This window comes from Coturnix japonica, chromosome 1 (assembly GCF_001577835.2).
Source record: "Coturnix japonica isolate 7356 chromosome 1, Coturnix japonica 2.1, whole genome shotgun sequence".
Classification (NCBI taxonomy): Eukaryota; Metazoa; Chordata; class Aves; order Galliformes; family Phasianidae; genus Coturnix; species Coturnix japonica.
This window is the reverse complement of record NC_029516.1, coordinates 68,298,382-68,315,314: the sequence shown is the minus strand read 5'-3', so window position 1 is coordinate 68,315,314 and position 16,933 is coordinate 68,298,382. Positions and strand designations below refer to the sequence as shown.

At 41.0% G+C, this 16,933-nt stretch overlaps 1 protein-coding gene across 4 annotated transcripts in view; it reads left to right on the top strand.

The window, feature by feature from the left end:
- Positions 1-492: 492 nt before the first annotated feature.
- The window catches only part of TSPAN9 (tetraspanin 9), a 135,806-nt gene continuing 119,365 nt past the window's right edge, over positions 493-16,933 (top strand). Inside the window, exon 1 of one of the 4 annotated variants that reach the window (XM_015871555.2) lies at positions 493-617. In XM_015871555.2, coding sequence (XP_015727041.1) covers positions 608-617 — 10 coding nt within the window. In that variant the 5' untranslated portion in view covers positions 493-607. The remainder of the gene's footprint in view (positions 618-16,933) is intronic. The other 3 variants (XM_015871566.1, XM_015871574.2, XM_032446763.1) reach the window with 3 other exon arrangements.

Below are 16,933 nucleotides of genomic sequence, written 5' to 3'. Positions count from 1 at the left end.
CTTCACTTATTCATTCATTTCAGTTTGCTGGCTGACAGCTTAGCGTGCCGAAGAGCTCCACTGCCCTTTAGAGCAGAGGAGGTGTTAAACCGCAGGCCTTTCAGGGCAGCAGAGGCAAATGAGGGAAGGACATATTAGATGCTCCTCCAGCCTTTGAGTGAGTTAACCTTGGCGCAGTCCCCTAATTCTGGGAGAGTGCAGAAGGGCGCCGCCCCTGGCATCTACCCTGGGGTGCCTCAGGGATCTCTCGTGGTGCGCGTGGGCGGCAAACGGGGCAGGCCGGTCATCTCTGGTGAACAGACACTAGGCAGAGCTCTCAGTCAGGGGAACCGGTGCGGTATGGCCGCACCTTTCTCGCTCCGAACGCCACTTAGCTGGTACACAGGCTAGGACGAGCACGTAGAAGCTCAGATCCGCCAGTGCTCTCTCCTCCCGCGAGGCCGGAGCTTACCCCTAGAGCAGCGCTCCCCAGCTCCTCCCTACTTAGCGTCAGTCCAAGCCCCTCCTTCCATTTCCGCTGGCAGGATCTGGAGTTGTTTCCTGACGCGCGTCTGCAGATTTCTCAGGACTCGGCCCGACACAGCCAGGTCCGGTCCGCTCTAGTCTAATGAACGAGGGTGAGCTCCGAAGCCGCGGGCAGCTGGTGGGAAAGTTGCAGATACTTCTCGGTCTTGGGTGTAGGAAGAGTGGGGTGGCGTGGGAAAGCTGGTCGTCATGGGTGCTGTGGGTAGCCAGTTGTACGGAGTGCAGGAGGGAGACTGGCATAGTCCCGGCGGGCTGGCAGACTTCTTTTTCTGCCTCTTGTTTCCATCTTGGATTTTTTTGAATTCCAGGAATAAAAACTGATGGAGCTAATATAGCTTCTGCCTCCAGATCTTTCCTTTTCAAACTTTCAGACCTGTGCTGTTCAAGCTGCAGTTCTTATACCCTAGGCCTTTTCTGTAATGCAGTTTTGAAAATTCTGGCAATTTTGGTTTAAGGCACGTGTGTTTTATTTTTTTTTATTAATAAAGCTCATTACTAATAAAGCTGCATGAGAAGACTATGGGGTCAGAATATTACTGCAGCATCATTTGCATCCCTGCAAGAGAGGCACTAGGGGAACACTCCACAAGTAACAGTGGATCTGCATCCCTACTGCAGCAATGATGATTAATGGAGACAGGTTCCTGCTTGGGATGGCAGGTGACCCCCCTCCTGGCCTACCTCACCTCCCTAGCTTTCTTTGTATATCAGGTATGAGGCCCTGGGACAAGAAAGATGGGTAAGTGAAGAAATTGAAGAAAGTCTATCCAGAGGGCTGTCTAGAATGAGACAGTTAACCCCATATCTCATAACAGTCTCTTTCAGTATCAAAAGAAAGCTAATTGTCATATGAGACTCCCTTCTGAGGGGAACTTAGGGCCCAGTATGATAACTGGGCCTTCCAGGGAAGTCTCCTGCCTCTTAGGGCCCGGATCAGGAATGTCACTCAGAAGTTTCCTAATCTGGTGCAGCTCCTAGTATTTCAGGTAGGCAGTGATGAAGTTGCAGGGAGGAGCCTGAGGGCTTTCAAGGGGGACTAAAGAGTTCTGGGACAGTTAATTTATGGAACAGGAGCTTGGGTGGTGATAACCTCCATTCCTTTGGTAGTAGGAAAAGAAACTAGGAGGAGTAGGAAGACCCATCTGATAAACATATGGCTAAGAGGCTGGTTCTGTCAGAAGTGTTTTGGTGGGTTTTTTTTGATCATGGGATGAATTATTTGGCACCAGACCTGCTGGGTGGGGACCATCTTAGTCAAAGGGGGAAATGGATTCTGGCTCAGAGTTGTCAGGGCTCTTTGACGAGGCTTTAAACAAGGTTTGAAGGGGTGAGGGGATAAAATGGCTTGCACAGGGGTAGCGTTCCAGGGTCAGGAGTGAGACCAGTAGTCTAACTGAAGTGCATCTATACCAGTGCACCCAGCATGGGCAACAGGAGGAGCTAGAAGCTGTGGTCTGACAGGAGGACTATGACCTAGTTGCCATCACTGAAGCATAGTGGGATTGTTTTCATGGCTGGGGGTCTGCAATGGAGAGCTCTAAGGGATAGGTAAGGAAGGAGGGGCAGTGGGGTGCCTCTCTGTGCATGAGTGTTTTGACTCTGTAGAGCAGTCAAGGAGGTTACTGGTGTATGTGGAAGATAACCTCCTGATGCAGCTGGTAAAAGAGCCTACCAGAGGAGGCATGCCATTGGATCTACTGTTTATAAGCAGAGAAGGAATGGTGGGAGAAGAGGTGGTTGGAAACTGTGTTGGGTGTAGTGACCAAAAAGTGACTGAGTTTTCTACTCTTTTTGAAGCATGGCATGGGAAACCCAACTGGCAGTGAAGACCAAGACGGTGATCTTCTTAAGCACCTCAGCCTTTTCCATATCTGATAAAGCTAGTTCTCCATTCTTCTTTATTGAGGGTACGCTGTCCTTTGCCTGTCTCTTCTGACCAGTTTGTCTAAAGAATCCTTTCTTGTAATTTTTCATGCTTCTTGCTAAGTTTAATTTCATCTGCACCTTAGTTGTCCCAATCATTTTCAGCAGAAGTCTTTTCCTGATCACCCATTTCTCTGGTATATCTAGCACTCTTAAAATGGTAGTCATGCTCTGGAGCAAATTCACTGCATCTCCTAGTATTGTCACCCTCTCCAGAGCCTAAGAAGGACAAATCTTAAGATAGGCTTCCATGTTAACTTATTTTCACTGGCCTCTGGGTTGAGTATAGTGTTTCAGTCACTGCTTTTTGAGCCCAGCATCCCAGCCAGCTTTTCTCTTACCTAATTGTCAACCTATCCAGACTCTAATGATGCACAATTACTGTGGGAGAGTATTGAAGGACTTGCTACAATGGAGAGAGGTGATACCTAGGGCTTTCTCTTTGTTCACAAATCAATTTGTTTTATTGTAAGAGGCTATTAGGTTCATGTTATATGAAATATCATTGTTCACTGTGATTGTTTTCATTCACCATCATCTTCAAAGCCCAGAAGTGTGCTCCAAGAGTACCTTCTTCGTGTACCAGTACCCAGTGTGGGCCGAAATTCTGGAAGACAGTTCTGCAGAAATGGACTGTGAGGTCCTGGCTGGCAACAAGCTGACCATGAACCAGCCACACACACTTGTGGCAAAGAAGTTTAGGGAGAGCAGCATTGTCAGCAGCTCAAGGAAAACGGTCCTCTTCTCAGCAGGGGTGAGGCTACCTCTGAAGTACTGTTCCTCAGTAAAAGAAAGATATGGACATATTGGAACTCATCCAGAAAAGCTTCACAAAAATGATGAAGGGATTAGGGCATCTTTTTTATGCGGAAGGGCTGGGAGTGCTGTGACTGTTCAGCCTGGAGCAGAGAAGACTCAAGAGGCAGATCTTATCAATGCGTAAAACCCAGTTGGACACAGTCTTTTGCAACCTGCTGCAGCTGACACAGCATAAGTAAAGAGACTGAACTAAATGATCTTGAGAGGCTGCTTCCAAACATCACAGTTCTGTGAATTCATGATATTTTTGCAGGTACCAAAGTAGAATTGACCCAACTACTTAGCTAGATTGTCTTTTTCCCTGTTTGAAAGCATATGAAATATTTGCCTTTCTCCAGTCCTACCATGATCTCTGAAAGGTTTCAGACACGGTAGTGAACAGTCTTGCTATTGCATCAACCTATTCTTTAAGCAATCTAGAGCACATCCTGTCTGCTTTTCAGGTACTTCTCTGGGTTGAGGTTGTTTGTTTTCACACATCTGTGTCTCAGTCCTGGTTGTTATGTACTTTGAGCCCTATTTCCAGAAACAGGGACCTGAGACTTTTCCTGTGAAGTCTGAGGCAAAGACATTAAGAAACTCAGCCTTATGGGTATCTACTGACATTGCACCATTTGCCACTCAGCAGGCCCATGTTTTACTTATTTATTCTTTTACTACTGAGGTAGCTTTTCTTGTTGCCTGTGATGTCCCTTGCCAGTTTCAAATGCAGTTGAGCTTTGGCTTTCCTGGCAGTACTCTAAGATGTCAGAATCCCTGCTGTGTAGAAGACTATACCCTGTGTATAGAAGACTATCCCTGTGTATAGAAGACTATACCCTGTCCTCACTTCTGTCTCCTGTGAATGTTATCTTGATGTAGCAATCCAGATGTGATAGTGACTTTTTTTTTCCAGTAACTAAAACTTAATTTGGACTTTCCTGTCTTAGTCTCACTGGATAGCTTATCTTGATAGATTTTTTATTTTTTATTTTTTATTTTTTTAGAGCACTTCTTCTTATCTCTGCATCTTGTATTTTTAGTATGGTGTTATTTTGTTTTTGTTTGTTATTGGTATTCAGGAGTTCACTTCATTTGCTGTAAAAGGATTTTATGCCCTTCATTTACGGTGAGTAGGAAGACACCGTAATAATTTCTTAACTTGTGTATTTCAGCCTTCATCTTGGCCAGCTTTTACATTAATTTTAACACTAGGTGGCAGCTGAAACATTTTAGGAAATGCTCTTTAGGAGAGAAGCTTTCTTCATTGCCAGAAGAATGGAGATTTGTTAACTTTGTATTATATTTTTATTGTTAGCAAATAATTTGCTTTATTACTTTCAGTTCTTTTAAAAACTGCCAAGATCTAGTTTCTACCAGCACCTGTGTGCTTTTGTAGCACTACTGTATAGTTGTCTGATGTGCAGTCAAGGAGGAAGAATAATTTTTCATTTTAGTAGCTTTGAGAGCATACTACTTGTGCTTCTTGTGTGATTAAATGGCTACCTTGAACTATTTTATTTCAGAGAGAGGCTTCAGTATATTGAAAGGCAATGCTGTTAACTTTTTCCTTAAGAGTGCAGAAGTACTTCTCCTTTGTTTCATTGTTTTTTTTGTTGATAGGTAATTTTGAATTCATTTCCAGAGCACTTGAGTTGGTCTTCTCTTATTCTGTGCTTCAAAGTTATTTTTTTCCCTAGTTTTTGATTTTGTCTGGTATGATACTGTGCTTTTGTTTTAGGAGTAAATAATGTTGATAATACATTTATATTTCTAGATGTTGCTGGGGAGTGTCTGTATAGTGCCAAGGATGTTTCAGTTTTCTCAGCTTCTCATACTGTCCTGCCAGCAAGAGGATTAGGGGCTGGGATGGGACAGAATGAGGACAGCTGACCTAAACTGTCCAAAGGGATATTTGGTATCATATGAGATAAAGGAATGTTTGAGAGAGGGGAGTAGCCTATGGCTACTCAAGAGACTAGCTGAGCATCAGTCAGCAAGTGGTGAAGAATTATTTGTGCATCACTTGTTATATATATATATATATATATATATATATATATATATATATATATAATATATATATATATATATATATATATATACTTATGTGTTGCAGGGTACATTTGGATCTGAGTGACAGAATGTCTCAGGAACAAAGGCAAGCAAGTTACACACATAGAGCAGCACAGAGGGTTAAGAGTTTTAGTCAACATACACACACAGGCATTCATTTTTAGATAATCCTCATAAGCAAGAACTGGAAACTCCCTAAGCAAGTGCACTTAGATTGCAGTTTTCCCAGATTTTAGATTAGAATGGATTGGACTATAATCAGTGAGTATGGAAAAATTGTATCGCTTTTTGCTGTGTGTCTTTGCTTGGTTTCCCCTATCATTTCCATTTTATGCTGTACAGAATAGCTATTAGTACACTTTCATGTAGTGAGGCTGATGTGTTTCAGAAACTTATGATTTTCCTAGAAAGTGAATTCTAGCACGAAGGTTTAACCACATACCTGGGTAGTTTCTGGACATCAACTGTGCTTAATAAATTAAGACTCTGGAGAGATGTAACAGGAAGTCGGAGAATCAAAATGATATGCTTAATGTTGTAGAACTGGAAGAATTTTTGTTTTGGTTTGGTTTGGTTTTTGTTTGTTTGTTTTGTTAGACTAAGGATGAAATAAAAACAAAGCTGCTTCCATTTGGATTGAAGAGGCTAAAGTGACACAGAGAGGAGGAATGGACTTTCTGGACATTTTACATAGAACTCAAGGTGTTGGTTGAAGTGTCAGCCTCTGCTGTTTGTTTTGATTAGGACAAGTTAGAAACCTAGCAGAAAGATTTCTGTGAATTGTTCCCTCTCTAGTGCTCTTTAAGAGCTATGAAGTCAAGAGCAAGGTCAGCAAAACTGCTACCCTGGAGTTCTAGAATGCAGACTTTGGATTATTTAGGATGACAGCTGGGTGAATCCCTTGATAGTCAGACCTGAAAGGCAAAGGGGTCAGTCCAGGAGTGCCAGACACTGCATATTAAAGGTTCAGGAACAGGCTGTCCTCCTGTGCCAGAAGATGAGCCGTCAAGGAAGAAGACTAGCCTGGCTAGCAGGGAGATTTTGCTGAGATATTTGGGGAAAGAAGAGAGTTCATGTTCTTTAGAAGAAGGGTCAGACAACTCAATAAAAGTAGAAGGATGTTGTGAGGGGTATGCAGAGGAAAAATTAGAAAAGCAAAAGCCCAACAAGAACTTAGTCTGGATACTATTGTTAAACATTTTTAATTAACAGCAATAGGAGGGCCAAGGAGAATCTCTTGCTTTTATTAGAGGTGGTGGGAAACATTGTCACTGAGAAAGGGAAAGCTGAGCTTCACAGTGCTTCTCAATGTGTTCTTTTGTCTTTGATAGTCGGGCCAGTTATCCTCAGGGTTCTGAGATCCCTGAATTGGAAGATAATATGAGCTCTAGCAAGACCAAGCACTGCCTCCCGCATTTTGGTTACAAAAATGTAACATGCATTGCTACAGGCTTTGGGCAGTCACTGGCAAGCTGCAGAGAGGAAAAGGGTCTGGGGTTGTTAGTTGACAGCTGGCTGAATGTGAGACACCAGTATGCCCAGATGACCAAGAAAGTAAACGGCATCCTAGTTTGTAAAAAAAAATAAAAATAAAAAAAAAATAGGGTAGTCAGCAGGACTAGAAAGGTAATTTTTTTGCTCTGTACTCTACACTGGTGAAGCTGCCCCTTGAGTGCTGTGTTGCTGTGTTGAGTTTTGGGCCACTCCCTAAAAGAAGAACATTGAGGCTCTGGAGCATGTCCAAAGAAGGGTAACAACTTTGGTGAACAGTCTGGAGCATAAGGCTTATTAAGAGTGGCTGAGGGAACTGAGATTGCTTAGTCTGGAGAAAAGGAGGCTCAGGGGAGACCCTATTGCTCTCTGCAGCTACCTGAAAGGAGGTTGTAGTGTATTGGGGGGTTGACTTCTCAGGTAACTACAAGTAAGACTAGAGGTAATGACCTTAAGTTGCCTCTGGGAAGAATGTTCAAGTTGGATATTAGGAAAAATTTCTTCTCAGAAAGAGTGGTGAGGTGTTGGAACAGGATGCCCAGGGAGGCAGTTGAGTCACCATCACTGGGGGTTTTTGAGAAAAGGTAGATGTTGCACTGAGTGGTCAGAGGCGTGGGCTGATTGTTGGACTAAATGATCTTAGCAGTCTTTTCAACCTTAATGGTTCAGTATCTTTCACTCTGTGTTTCTGCTGTGTGGAGGGATGGGTATTCCTGTTAATCTCTCTTGAGAAGAGTGGAGGGTTAATCATGAGTGTCAATGTTATCTAAGATATCATGATTGTTTTGTTATGCCTCAGCTGACCCTGTGTTGACGAGCAGTTTGACTAGGTGACCTAAGGTTTGTTCCAGCATGTATTCTCTTATCTGTGATAACACTGAAGTGATAAAATTAATTTAAAGGCTGATCTTAGTATCAAAATGTACAACATAATTTTTTTCCTTAAGTTCTTTTGAAATTTTTTCCTGTTACTGTCCAAATTCCCTGTTGTAATGGATAGTCTGTCATGCTGTCCTAATGCCCGGTATTTCTGAAGGTGGAAGTGACTAATAGCTATTGTGTTTATTTCCATAAACTGTTATAAATTAAAAAAAAAAAAAAAAAAAAAAAAGCAATTTGCATTAACTAGTAAAAAGCTGATTGTATTTCTGAATTTGAGTCACTGCATGTCTCTAGTAATCAGCTGAACTGTGGGAACTAAGCATTAATGAGCATTAATGGTTGTAGTGATGTTGTTGAAATAGGATTGTTTTCTGAGTACAGACTTTGCTGATTTATGGCTGCTTGGACTGGTCTGTGTATTCTCATAAGCAGGGTATGATGAACCTCATACATTTGTAGAATCATGAGGTCTGCAGACACAGGAACATGAGAGCTCTTCCTTATGTGGTATATCTGGGGAGGTGATTGGGCTAGACTGGAGAAGGAACTTAAGGGGAAGTAAGTAGGCTAAGGGGAAGGAAGGGTGAGGTGGTAAACTGAACAGAGAGGAACAGAATTAAAAATGATATGTTGTACCAAGCAAATCTGAAGGAGCCTTAGCTTAAAAGCTTGTCACTTTGTACTAGGAAACTAAGATCAAATCCTAGGGAGTAGGGAGCTCCGTGGGTTTTCTGCATGTTGGTTTTCTGGTGTCTAGCAAGTTTATTCCTAACTGAAGTCATTTGAACTGAAGGATTGAAGGAGGCAGGGTTTGAAATTGAAATCAGGGTGTTTGGGTGACTAGTGGGAAGAACTCATAAGAAAGATGATGTAATTGGTAGAATTTCATCTGGGGTTGCACTGTATAACTCCATATAGTATACTTACACAAGTGCCTAGTCTTTTGCAGTTTGATAATAAATGCTGTCTCCTTGAATGCTGATGGCAGTATGGTGATGAACACTGTTTTCTGTACTGATTGCAGTCATATGTAGAACTCATGTTAAGCATGGACAAGGAGATTTTCTATTTGGATTTCCTGATTTCTAAAGTTGCTAATTGCTAAATTTGCTAAATTTCAGTAAGTTTTCTGCAAGTGTAGGGGTTTTTTTTTGTTTGGTTGGTTTTTTTTGGTCTTGTCTATTTATTTATTTTTTCACACAACTCTGTTTGCAGCTCAGTGGAAGGAGGTTCTGCCTACAGTGTTCAGCTGACTTCATTTTGCAGAGTTTTATGTCTACTTATCCCCAAATCAGTTTTGCTGTCCATTTTATGTTCAGATTTTAGCCTTCTGTGAATGAAGGCTATTGCTTTGCTCTGAGTAAAGAAAGCGCAGGTGGAGTTATGAAGGATTGAAACCAACACAGAACTGCAGAATCTTAGGGGTTGGAAGGGATCTCTGGAGATCACCTAATGGAAAGTACCTGCTAAACTAGATTCCCTAGTTCCCTAGAGTGAGTTCCACAGAAATGTATCCAGGTAGGAGACTCCACAGACTCTCTGGGTAGCCTGTTGCAGTGCTTTGTTGCCCTCTAAGTAGTTGTTTCTCATGTTGATATGGAACTGCTTGAATTCAGGTTTGTGCCAGTTGCCCCTTGTTGTGTCACTGGGCACCACTGAAAAGATTCTGGCCTCATTCACTTGGCATTTGCCCTTAAGATATTTGTAAGCATTGATAAGATATCCAGTACCAGGTCTTAGCCTTTCCTCAAGAGGGAGATGCTCCAGGCCTGTGATCATCTTTGTAGCTCTCTGCTGGACTCTCTAGAAGTTGCCTGTCTTCCTTGAACTGGGGAACTGGAGACAGCATTCCAGATATGGCCTCCCCAGGGGAGAGTAGAGGGGGAGGATCACTTCCTTTGACCTGCTGGCCACACTGTTCTTGATGCACCCCAGAATACCAATGGCTTTCTTGTTCACAAGGGCACTGCTGGTTCATGGCCAACCTCTTGTTCAGCAGGATCCCCAGGTCCTTCTCTGCAAAGCTCCTCCTCAGCAAGTCACTCCTTAATCTGTACTGATTCGTGTGGTTATTCCTCCCTTGGTGTAGGACTCTGCACTTGCTCTTGCTGAATCTCATCAGGTTATTGTTCACCCAACTCTGCAGTCTATCCAGGTCTTGTTCAATGGCAGCACAGCCTTCTGGTGTGTCAGCCACTCCTCCAAACATTGTATAATCAGCAAATTTGCTTAAGGTGTATCCTATCCCTTCATTCAGGTCATCGATTACAGTGAGAAACCAGACCAGTACTGACCCCTGGGGAATTCCACTAGCTACTGTGTATGATACAATGATGCATATTGAAGGAAAACATTCATTTAAAGAGTAGTATAATTAAAAAAAAATTCTGTTGGTCAAGTTTTGTGAATATTTGTTAATAACCAATCTCTCTCTCTCTCTCTCTCTCTCTCTCTCTCTCTTTTTTTTTTTTTAATACAGTTGCAGTAGATTGTATGAGATTTTTAAACACAAGAAATGATACTGTTCTGTGATTATTTTCCACATGTTTTGTGGAAGTCTTCATCACATGCTGGCTGGTTTCCTGTTTCTGCAGTAACCTTCCAGCATTGGTGTGGTGTGTTTTAGACTCGAAAGTACCATGAACATTAAGTCTTTTGTTGTTTGTTTTTATGTGATTTTTTGTTTTTGTTGTTATAGCAGTGGTCAGTCACACTAGAAATAATGAGACCAGTCAGAAAAATGGGACTAATAGAGGAGAGTTCAGCAGGAGAGGTCTTGGCTAATCAGTTCTTGTTGCTGTAAACTTTTAGTCAGGTGTCTTGGTGGCGATAGCATGCCTAAATACAAAAGGAGGGGTTAAACTAGTAGTTCTGATATATTTTGGCACACAAATTAATGTTTACCTATCCATAAACTTCTGTTTTTCCCTCAGTTTCTGTTAGTCTGTTTTAATATTTTACCTGTTGTCAATATTTAAATTCATGTCTGCATGGAATCAGTGTATTATGACCTAGAAACCAGTGTTTAGACTTGTTCCTTTTGTTCAAAGGAGGTGGGATTTGACACAACTTCTTTTTTTCTTTTTTCCCTCAAGCCCTCATTTCCATCCTCTTGAAGATTTATTTTTTTTTTAATTTTTTTTTTTTTTTTAATTTGAGCTTAGTCCAGAAGGTGGAAAAGTTCACTTTACCCTTCTTCGGCTCTCTAGATTTGCTCTGAAACTTTTATGGAATCACAGAATCACTCAGGTTGGAAAAGACCTTTAAGATCATTGAGTCCAACCATAACCTAACCACACTACTGTAACTTACAACTCTGCTAAATCATATCCTTGAGCACCACATCCAAACAGTTTTTAAACACATCCAGGGATGGTGACTCAACCATCTCCCTGGGGAGCCTATTCCAGTGCTAAGCAACCCTTTCTGTAAATAAGTGTTTCCTAATAGCCAACCTAAAATTCCCCTGGTGCAACTTAAAGCCATTTCCCCTCGTCCTTTCACCTGTCCCTAGTGAGAAGAGACCAACCCCACTCTCACTGTAAGCACCTTTCAAATATTGGAAGAGAGCAATAAGGTCTCCTCTCAGACTCCTCTTCCCCAGACTAAACAGCTCCAGTTCCTTCAGTCATTTTTGTAGGGCATATTCTCCAAGGCCTTCACAAGTCTTGTTGCCCTCCTTTGGACTTGCTCGAGCATCTCTATGTCCTTTCACTATTAGGTGCCCAAAACTGACCACAGTAATCAAGGTGAGGCCTCATCAGTTCTGAGTGCAGGAGCAGGATTACTTCCCTAGTCCTGCTCACCACACCATTCCTGATCCAAGCTAAGATGCCATTGGCCTTCTTGGCCACCTGGGCACACTGCTAGCTCATGTTCAGCCAACTGTCCATCAGCACACCAAGGTCCCTTTCTGTTAGGCAGCTTTCCAGACACTCCTCCCTATGCCTGTAGAGTTGTCTGAGGATGTTGTGACCAAAATGCAGGACATGACACTTAGCCCTATTGACGCTCATGACTGGCCCATTGATCCAGTCTATCCAGGTCCCTCTGTAGTGCCCTTTTCCCTCGGGCAGATCTGCACTCCCTCCCAACTTAGTGTTGTCTGCAAACTTACTGAAGGTGCACTCAGTCCCTTCAACAAGATTGTTAATAAAGATGTTAAATAGAAGCAGCCCCAGTACCGAGCCCTGGGGGACACCACTCATGACCGGCTGCCAACTGGGTTTAACTCAGTTGACCACAACTCCTATGGCCTGGCCATCCTGCCAGTGTTTCACCCAGTGGAGCATACGCCCATCCGGACTGTGGGCAACCAACTTCTCCACGAGTATGTTTTCTGGGACAGTGTCAAAGGCCTTATGGAAGTCTGGGTGGACAACACTGACACCTTTACCTTCATTGACTAAGCAGGTCACCTTGTCATAGAATGAAATCAGGTTTGTCAAACAGGATCTACCATTTGTAAACCCATGCTGACTGGGCCTGATCCCCTGGTTGACCTTTAACTGGTCCATGATGGCTCCCAAGATTATCCGTTCCATAACCTTCCCTAGCACCAAGACGAGACATATTATTTTGTCATACATCCCATTACTTCAAGTATGAAAGATCTTTGTGAAGGACACTTGCAATAAGCCAATCTGATCTTTAATGCTGCTTACATTAACATTAAAGGAAGATGAGTATGATTAACAATGAACCCTTATGAAACCTTGTTGTAGTCTATTAATTCCTTGGCACAAAAGAGAGAGTTCAGAGTAAAATGGTTGCTCATGCAGTTGCATTGAAGTGTTCCCCAGTAACAAAGCAAATGTAATGGGAGAGGACAGTAATTCTAACTGTCTGCTAACATTGTTCTTCCTCTGCTTTCCTACCTGTCTCTGGCATTTGGAGAGATAGGAGGCAGGGAAGAGCCTGCTTTTGATCTGGTACAAAATATCGTCTATGTACCACTTTCATTAACCCTTTCATTAATTATGAACCCTTTCATTTATGAATTATGCAAGTGTACACTTAGAGACTAGCTTGGAAGAACAGATTGTTAGCCTTATGTTTGCTGTCCTATGCGTGAGCTGCAGAGCTATTGCTTTGTGTTTTTATATTCTTTTTCAGGAATATAGCTTTGCCTATATTTGGCAAGTGGGTGTACTACACTGCATTTCCTGCCTTTCATTGTGTTTCTGACAGAGAGGAATCAGGTTTTGAACCTTCTGTGAAATGAAGGGAGAGAGATGGGATGGAGAGACTTTTTTAGTCATATGTTTTGTCATGTCATATATTCCACACTGAGGAGTCCCAGAAGTGGGTTCAGCTGAAAGATAATAGTCTTGACTTGCCAAGAACTGTTGCCTGCTTTTGTTGAACTTGTAAAAACTACTGTAGGCAAGGAATGTGTGCTGTTGTACATTTGAGGATGAATGATGAGATATTATGGTCTGTGATAGGAAAGAATCTCCTTTGGGCAGCGGCAAAAGGCAAAGAATGTATTAGATGAGGCTAAGAAAAAGAAATGTTGAAGCTTGCTTTTACTCTTATGTAAATTATCATTACAGTCGATGCTACACAATGGCTAGTGACTCAGTCTTAGGAGTATGGCATTGATCCAAAAAATTGTTTATGTAAGGGAGAACAGAAGGTATTTTTCAGTGTCAATGCAGTAGTTTTGTTGTCCAGCTACTATGGAAAATCTGACTTGAGTGTTCTGTGTGTTTTTGGAAAAGAACAAAAACAAAAGCAATATGTATTAAGAGGTGAACAACTAGTTTAAAATCTGTACTTTTTTATTGGGAACAAATAATTTCTGGAACTTTCTCATACAAGACAGCACACATGTAGTTGGACAGCATTAAACATTCATACAGGTAACATCTGTATAAGGCAGCATGCTACAGTGTATCAATTAAAGAATCCATGAAATTTCATGGTGCAGCATGTAAGCCACCTATAAAAAGCATTGGTTTAGGCATACAGCCTCTCTTTTGTATGACTGCTGGGTGTTAACATCTAATAATGATTGTTTGGTTTAGTTTGTGCATGTCTGTCATGATCTGAATGTTGCTCTGTTAATTCCCTTGTCCTAGTTAAGCTAGACTTTACTCCTGGGTGAGGAAGGACACCAGAGAAAAGGTAGCTGAAATGGTTGATTTTTGGCCTAGGAGTTTCCTTACTGTTTCTTTTTTTGCCACATGTTATGATAGCAGTACTGTGATCTTTTTTTATCTTGTTTCCATCTCTTTAAAATTTAATACTGTGAAAATTATTGAGGCATTTACTGTGAAATTTAAACTGTCTTATATTATGAAATTGAGAATTCCCACAGCAGCCTTAACTCTGCTCCCAGAAAAGAAAGCATACCAAAAGATTGTCTTAAGTTACATGATTACGTGAGCACTGGGCACTAAGATGTACTATATTTGGCTAATGTTTACATTACAGATCTGGTCCAAATCCATGGCACTGTTGAAACACTTATTATACTATACTATATAATTATACTATATGATCATGTTATGCTTGCAAAGGGGCATAGGTTTGATTTCTATAATGATAATATGTGAAAGAATGTGTCGCCTCCCGATTTGGCGACAAATCAAGGCTGCCTAGTGACTTTACCATGTCTCTGTGCACAGGGAACAGACGGGACACACACACAGTGCGTAACGCCGAAAGTACAAGTTTAATGCCTCGCAACAAACCCTATATAGTGGTACAGGCCACCACCCCTGGCAGACCCTCCTGACCTCCCTGACTCCACCTCAGGTGCACGCAGGCACAACCTACCCAATATGCAGCATCTCCCCCCTCTTTATCATCTGTATGCAACAGAATGCATGTCAATTGAGAGAGAAAATAGGATATTTCAAACATTTTTCTTGCATGTACAGGAATATGCAGTTTTCTGCGCTTTCCATTGTGTTACTGAAATCTGTTTCACAGTAGATTTAAAGATTAATGTCCCGTATCTAATGCAGGCCCAGAAATTCCATTGGTTTCTTTGCCTTGATGATCGGTTTTGACTGTGGGATTTCAGATAGCCCTTTACTGTAACTCAAGGTTTTTGTTTTTGAAGGTGTTGATTTCTGTTTAGGAGAAAGGATTTTCTCATGTTTAACAGAATAAGAAATGTGCTTTTTATTGTCTATGAAATATATTTACATTTGTGCATATCAAATTGTTTTAAAGTATTGAATTTTGGGACACATCTATTTTTCACTTGTCTAGTTAGTTTTAAACTGTAAGGAGGGCTAATAGTAATGCTCCCAAATTCTTTGTACTGCACCAAATGGAATGAGATACAGAGAGAAGGGACTGAGAAGTACTGTACAGATACAGCCTGTGCAGTTTAACCCAAAATGAGATCAGACAAGGAAGGTGGAAGAATTATGTGAACAGATTTTATTAACTTATTTGGCTGGCTTACAATTGCGGAAATAAATTGTTGACCTGACTGCACAGATGTGTGTTTATTAAGTAGATATATATTAATATATACATGTTATTATACATATTATATATACATGTATATATAAAATTTTAAATGTATGAATGTAGCACACCTAGGTGTTCTCCAGTCCACCTGATGTTTTGTTTGTATCTCATTTGAGTTCTTGACATAAGTCTACGTTCTTTGTCATTTACAGAACTTGTGCAATTAAATGGGTAGCATTAGGCTTGGTGGTCAGGGATGTTATTAAAAGTCCTGCTAAGATAGCTTGAGGAAGAGATCATTCCATGAAGCAACAGCCTTGGGATTGGCCTTTTACATGGGAAGAGTAATTTTGTTTATTTTTGTTTTGCTTGTCTCTATTTTAAACTGGATTCAAAGATCTCAAAGCAGAATTAGCCCTGTCCTGTTTGATGCTAAGTGGTATGATATAGATAAGTTATATTATGCCATAAACATTAATCTCCTCTTTAATGTGGAGAAAAGAAAATTATTTGTCACAGAGATACTGTTAATTACTGGTTCTCCTCAGGTTGCTTGAACCTGGAATTTTTGTTCCCATTGTTAATTAAGAGGTGCTATTTGATGTCACCATTTTCTTATTTCTTCTGACCCAACAGAAAATTGGATTTATGATCCTCTCCCTCAGGAAGATTTTTCCTCCACATTAAAAATCTTAAATAACATTAACTTTGAGTGTTTATTGATGTATGAAACCAAATCTGCTTGAAAGACTGAGTGAGGCTTTACTCTGCCTTGATTGAGAGGAATTTGAAAATACAGAGATGAATATATTTACTGATAGATTCTCTGGTCTTCCTTAGCTCATTTTCACTATTGCTTTCCACAAAGCTTCTGCAGAGCTGTGGTTTTGGAGAAGAGGAGAAATAGAAATTCCAACTCTCTGTTGAGACAATATAAAATTAGCGTGTCTCCAGGGACTCTGTCCATTTGCTACAGATTTCCATACAGATGGGACTCCCTCAAGAAAAAGGACATAAGTTTTTTTTCTGGTATGGACTATATTTTTTTTTTTTTTGTATAGTGTGTTGTTCAGGACTATAGATGTCTTCACTAGGGTAGATACTTGCACTGAACATTCAGTACATTTGAAAAAAAGTTAAGCATATATCTAGGTGAAAATAACCATTGCTACTAGTTCTGTCTGCTCTATGCAGCTATCTGTGAATCACCCTCCCCTTTGTGTTCTTACTGGAACACAATTTATTTACTGGGAAGGTATTAACTTGTACTCGTCTCTGTATTGTTTGTGGCTAAACTATATTATTCAGCTGTTTCATCTTTTCCTTCTTGCCCTCACTGTCTCCATCTATCTATCTATCTATCTATCTATCTATCTATCTATCTATCTATCTATCTATCTATCTATCTATCTATCTATCCATCCATCCATCCATCCATCCATCCATCCATCTATCCATCCATCTTATAATATCTATATATATATTGCACTTGGGCTGACATGGGGATTAGTTGACCTAGTGTTGTAGAAGCTTACTTGATTTGAGGTCCTCACTCAGAGCAATGCATAAGAAGGAAAACAGGAGAGTTAGTCAGTTAGTTAGGATTCAGCATTCAGTATCTGGGGACAAAAAAGCAACATGGTAACATTAATGGGAAAAGCATAACATAAATGCAATATTGCCATATGGAGCTCAGGATGTAGGAGATGGAAAAACAGTTGTATTTCCTCTTATTTGCCATCTTGTGTTTCAGAGCCTCTTAGAGAGACTCCCAAAAGTAGCTCTACAGGAAACTTACTGTTCTAAT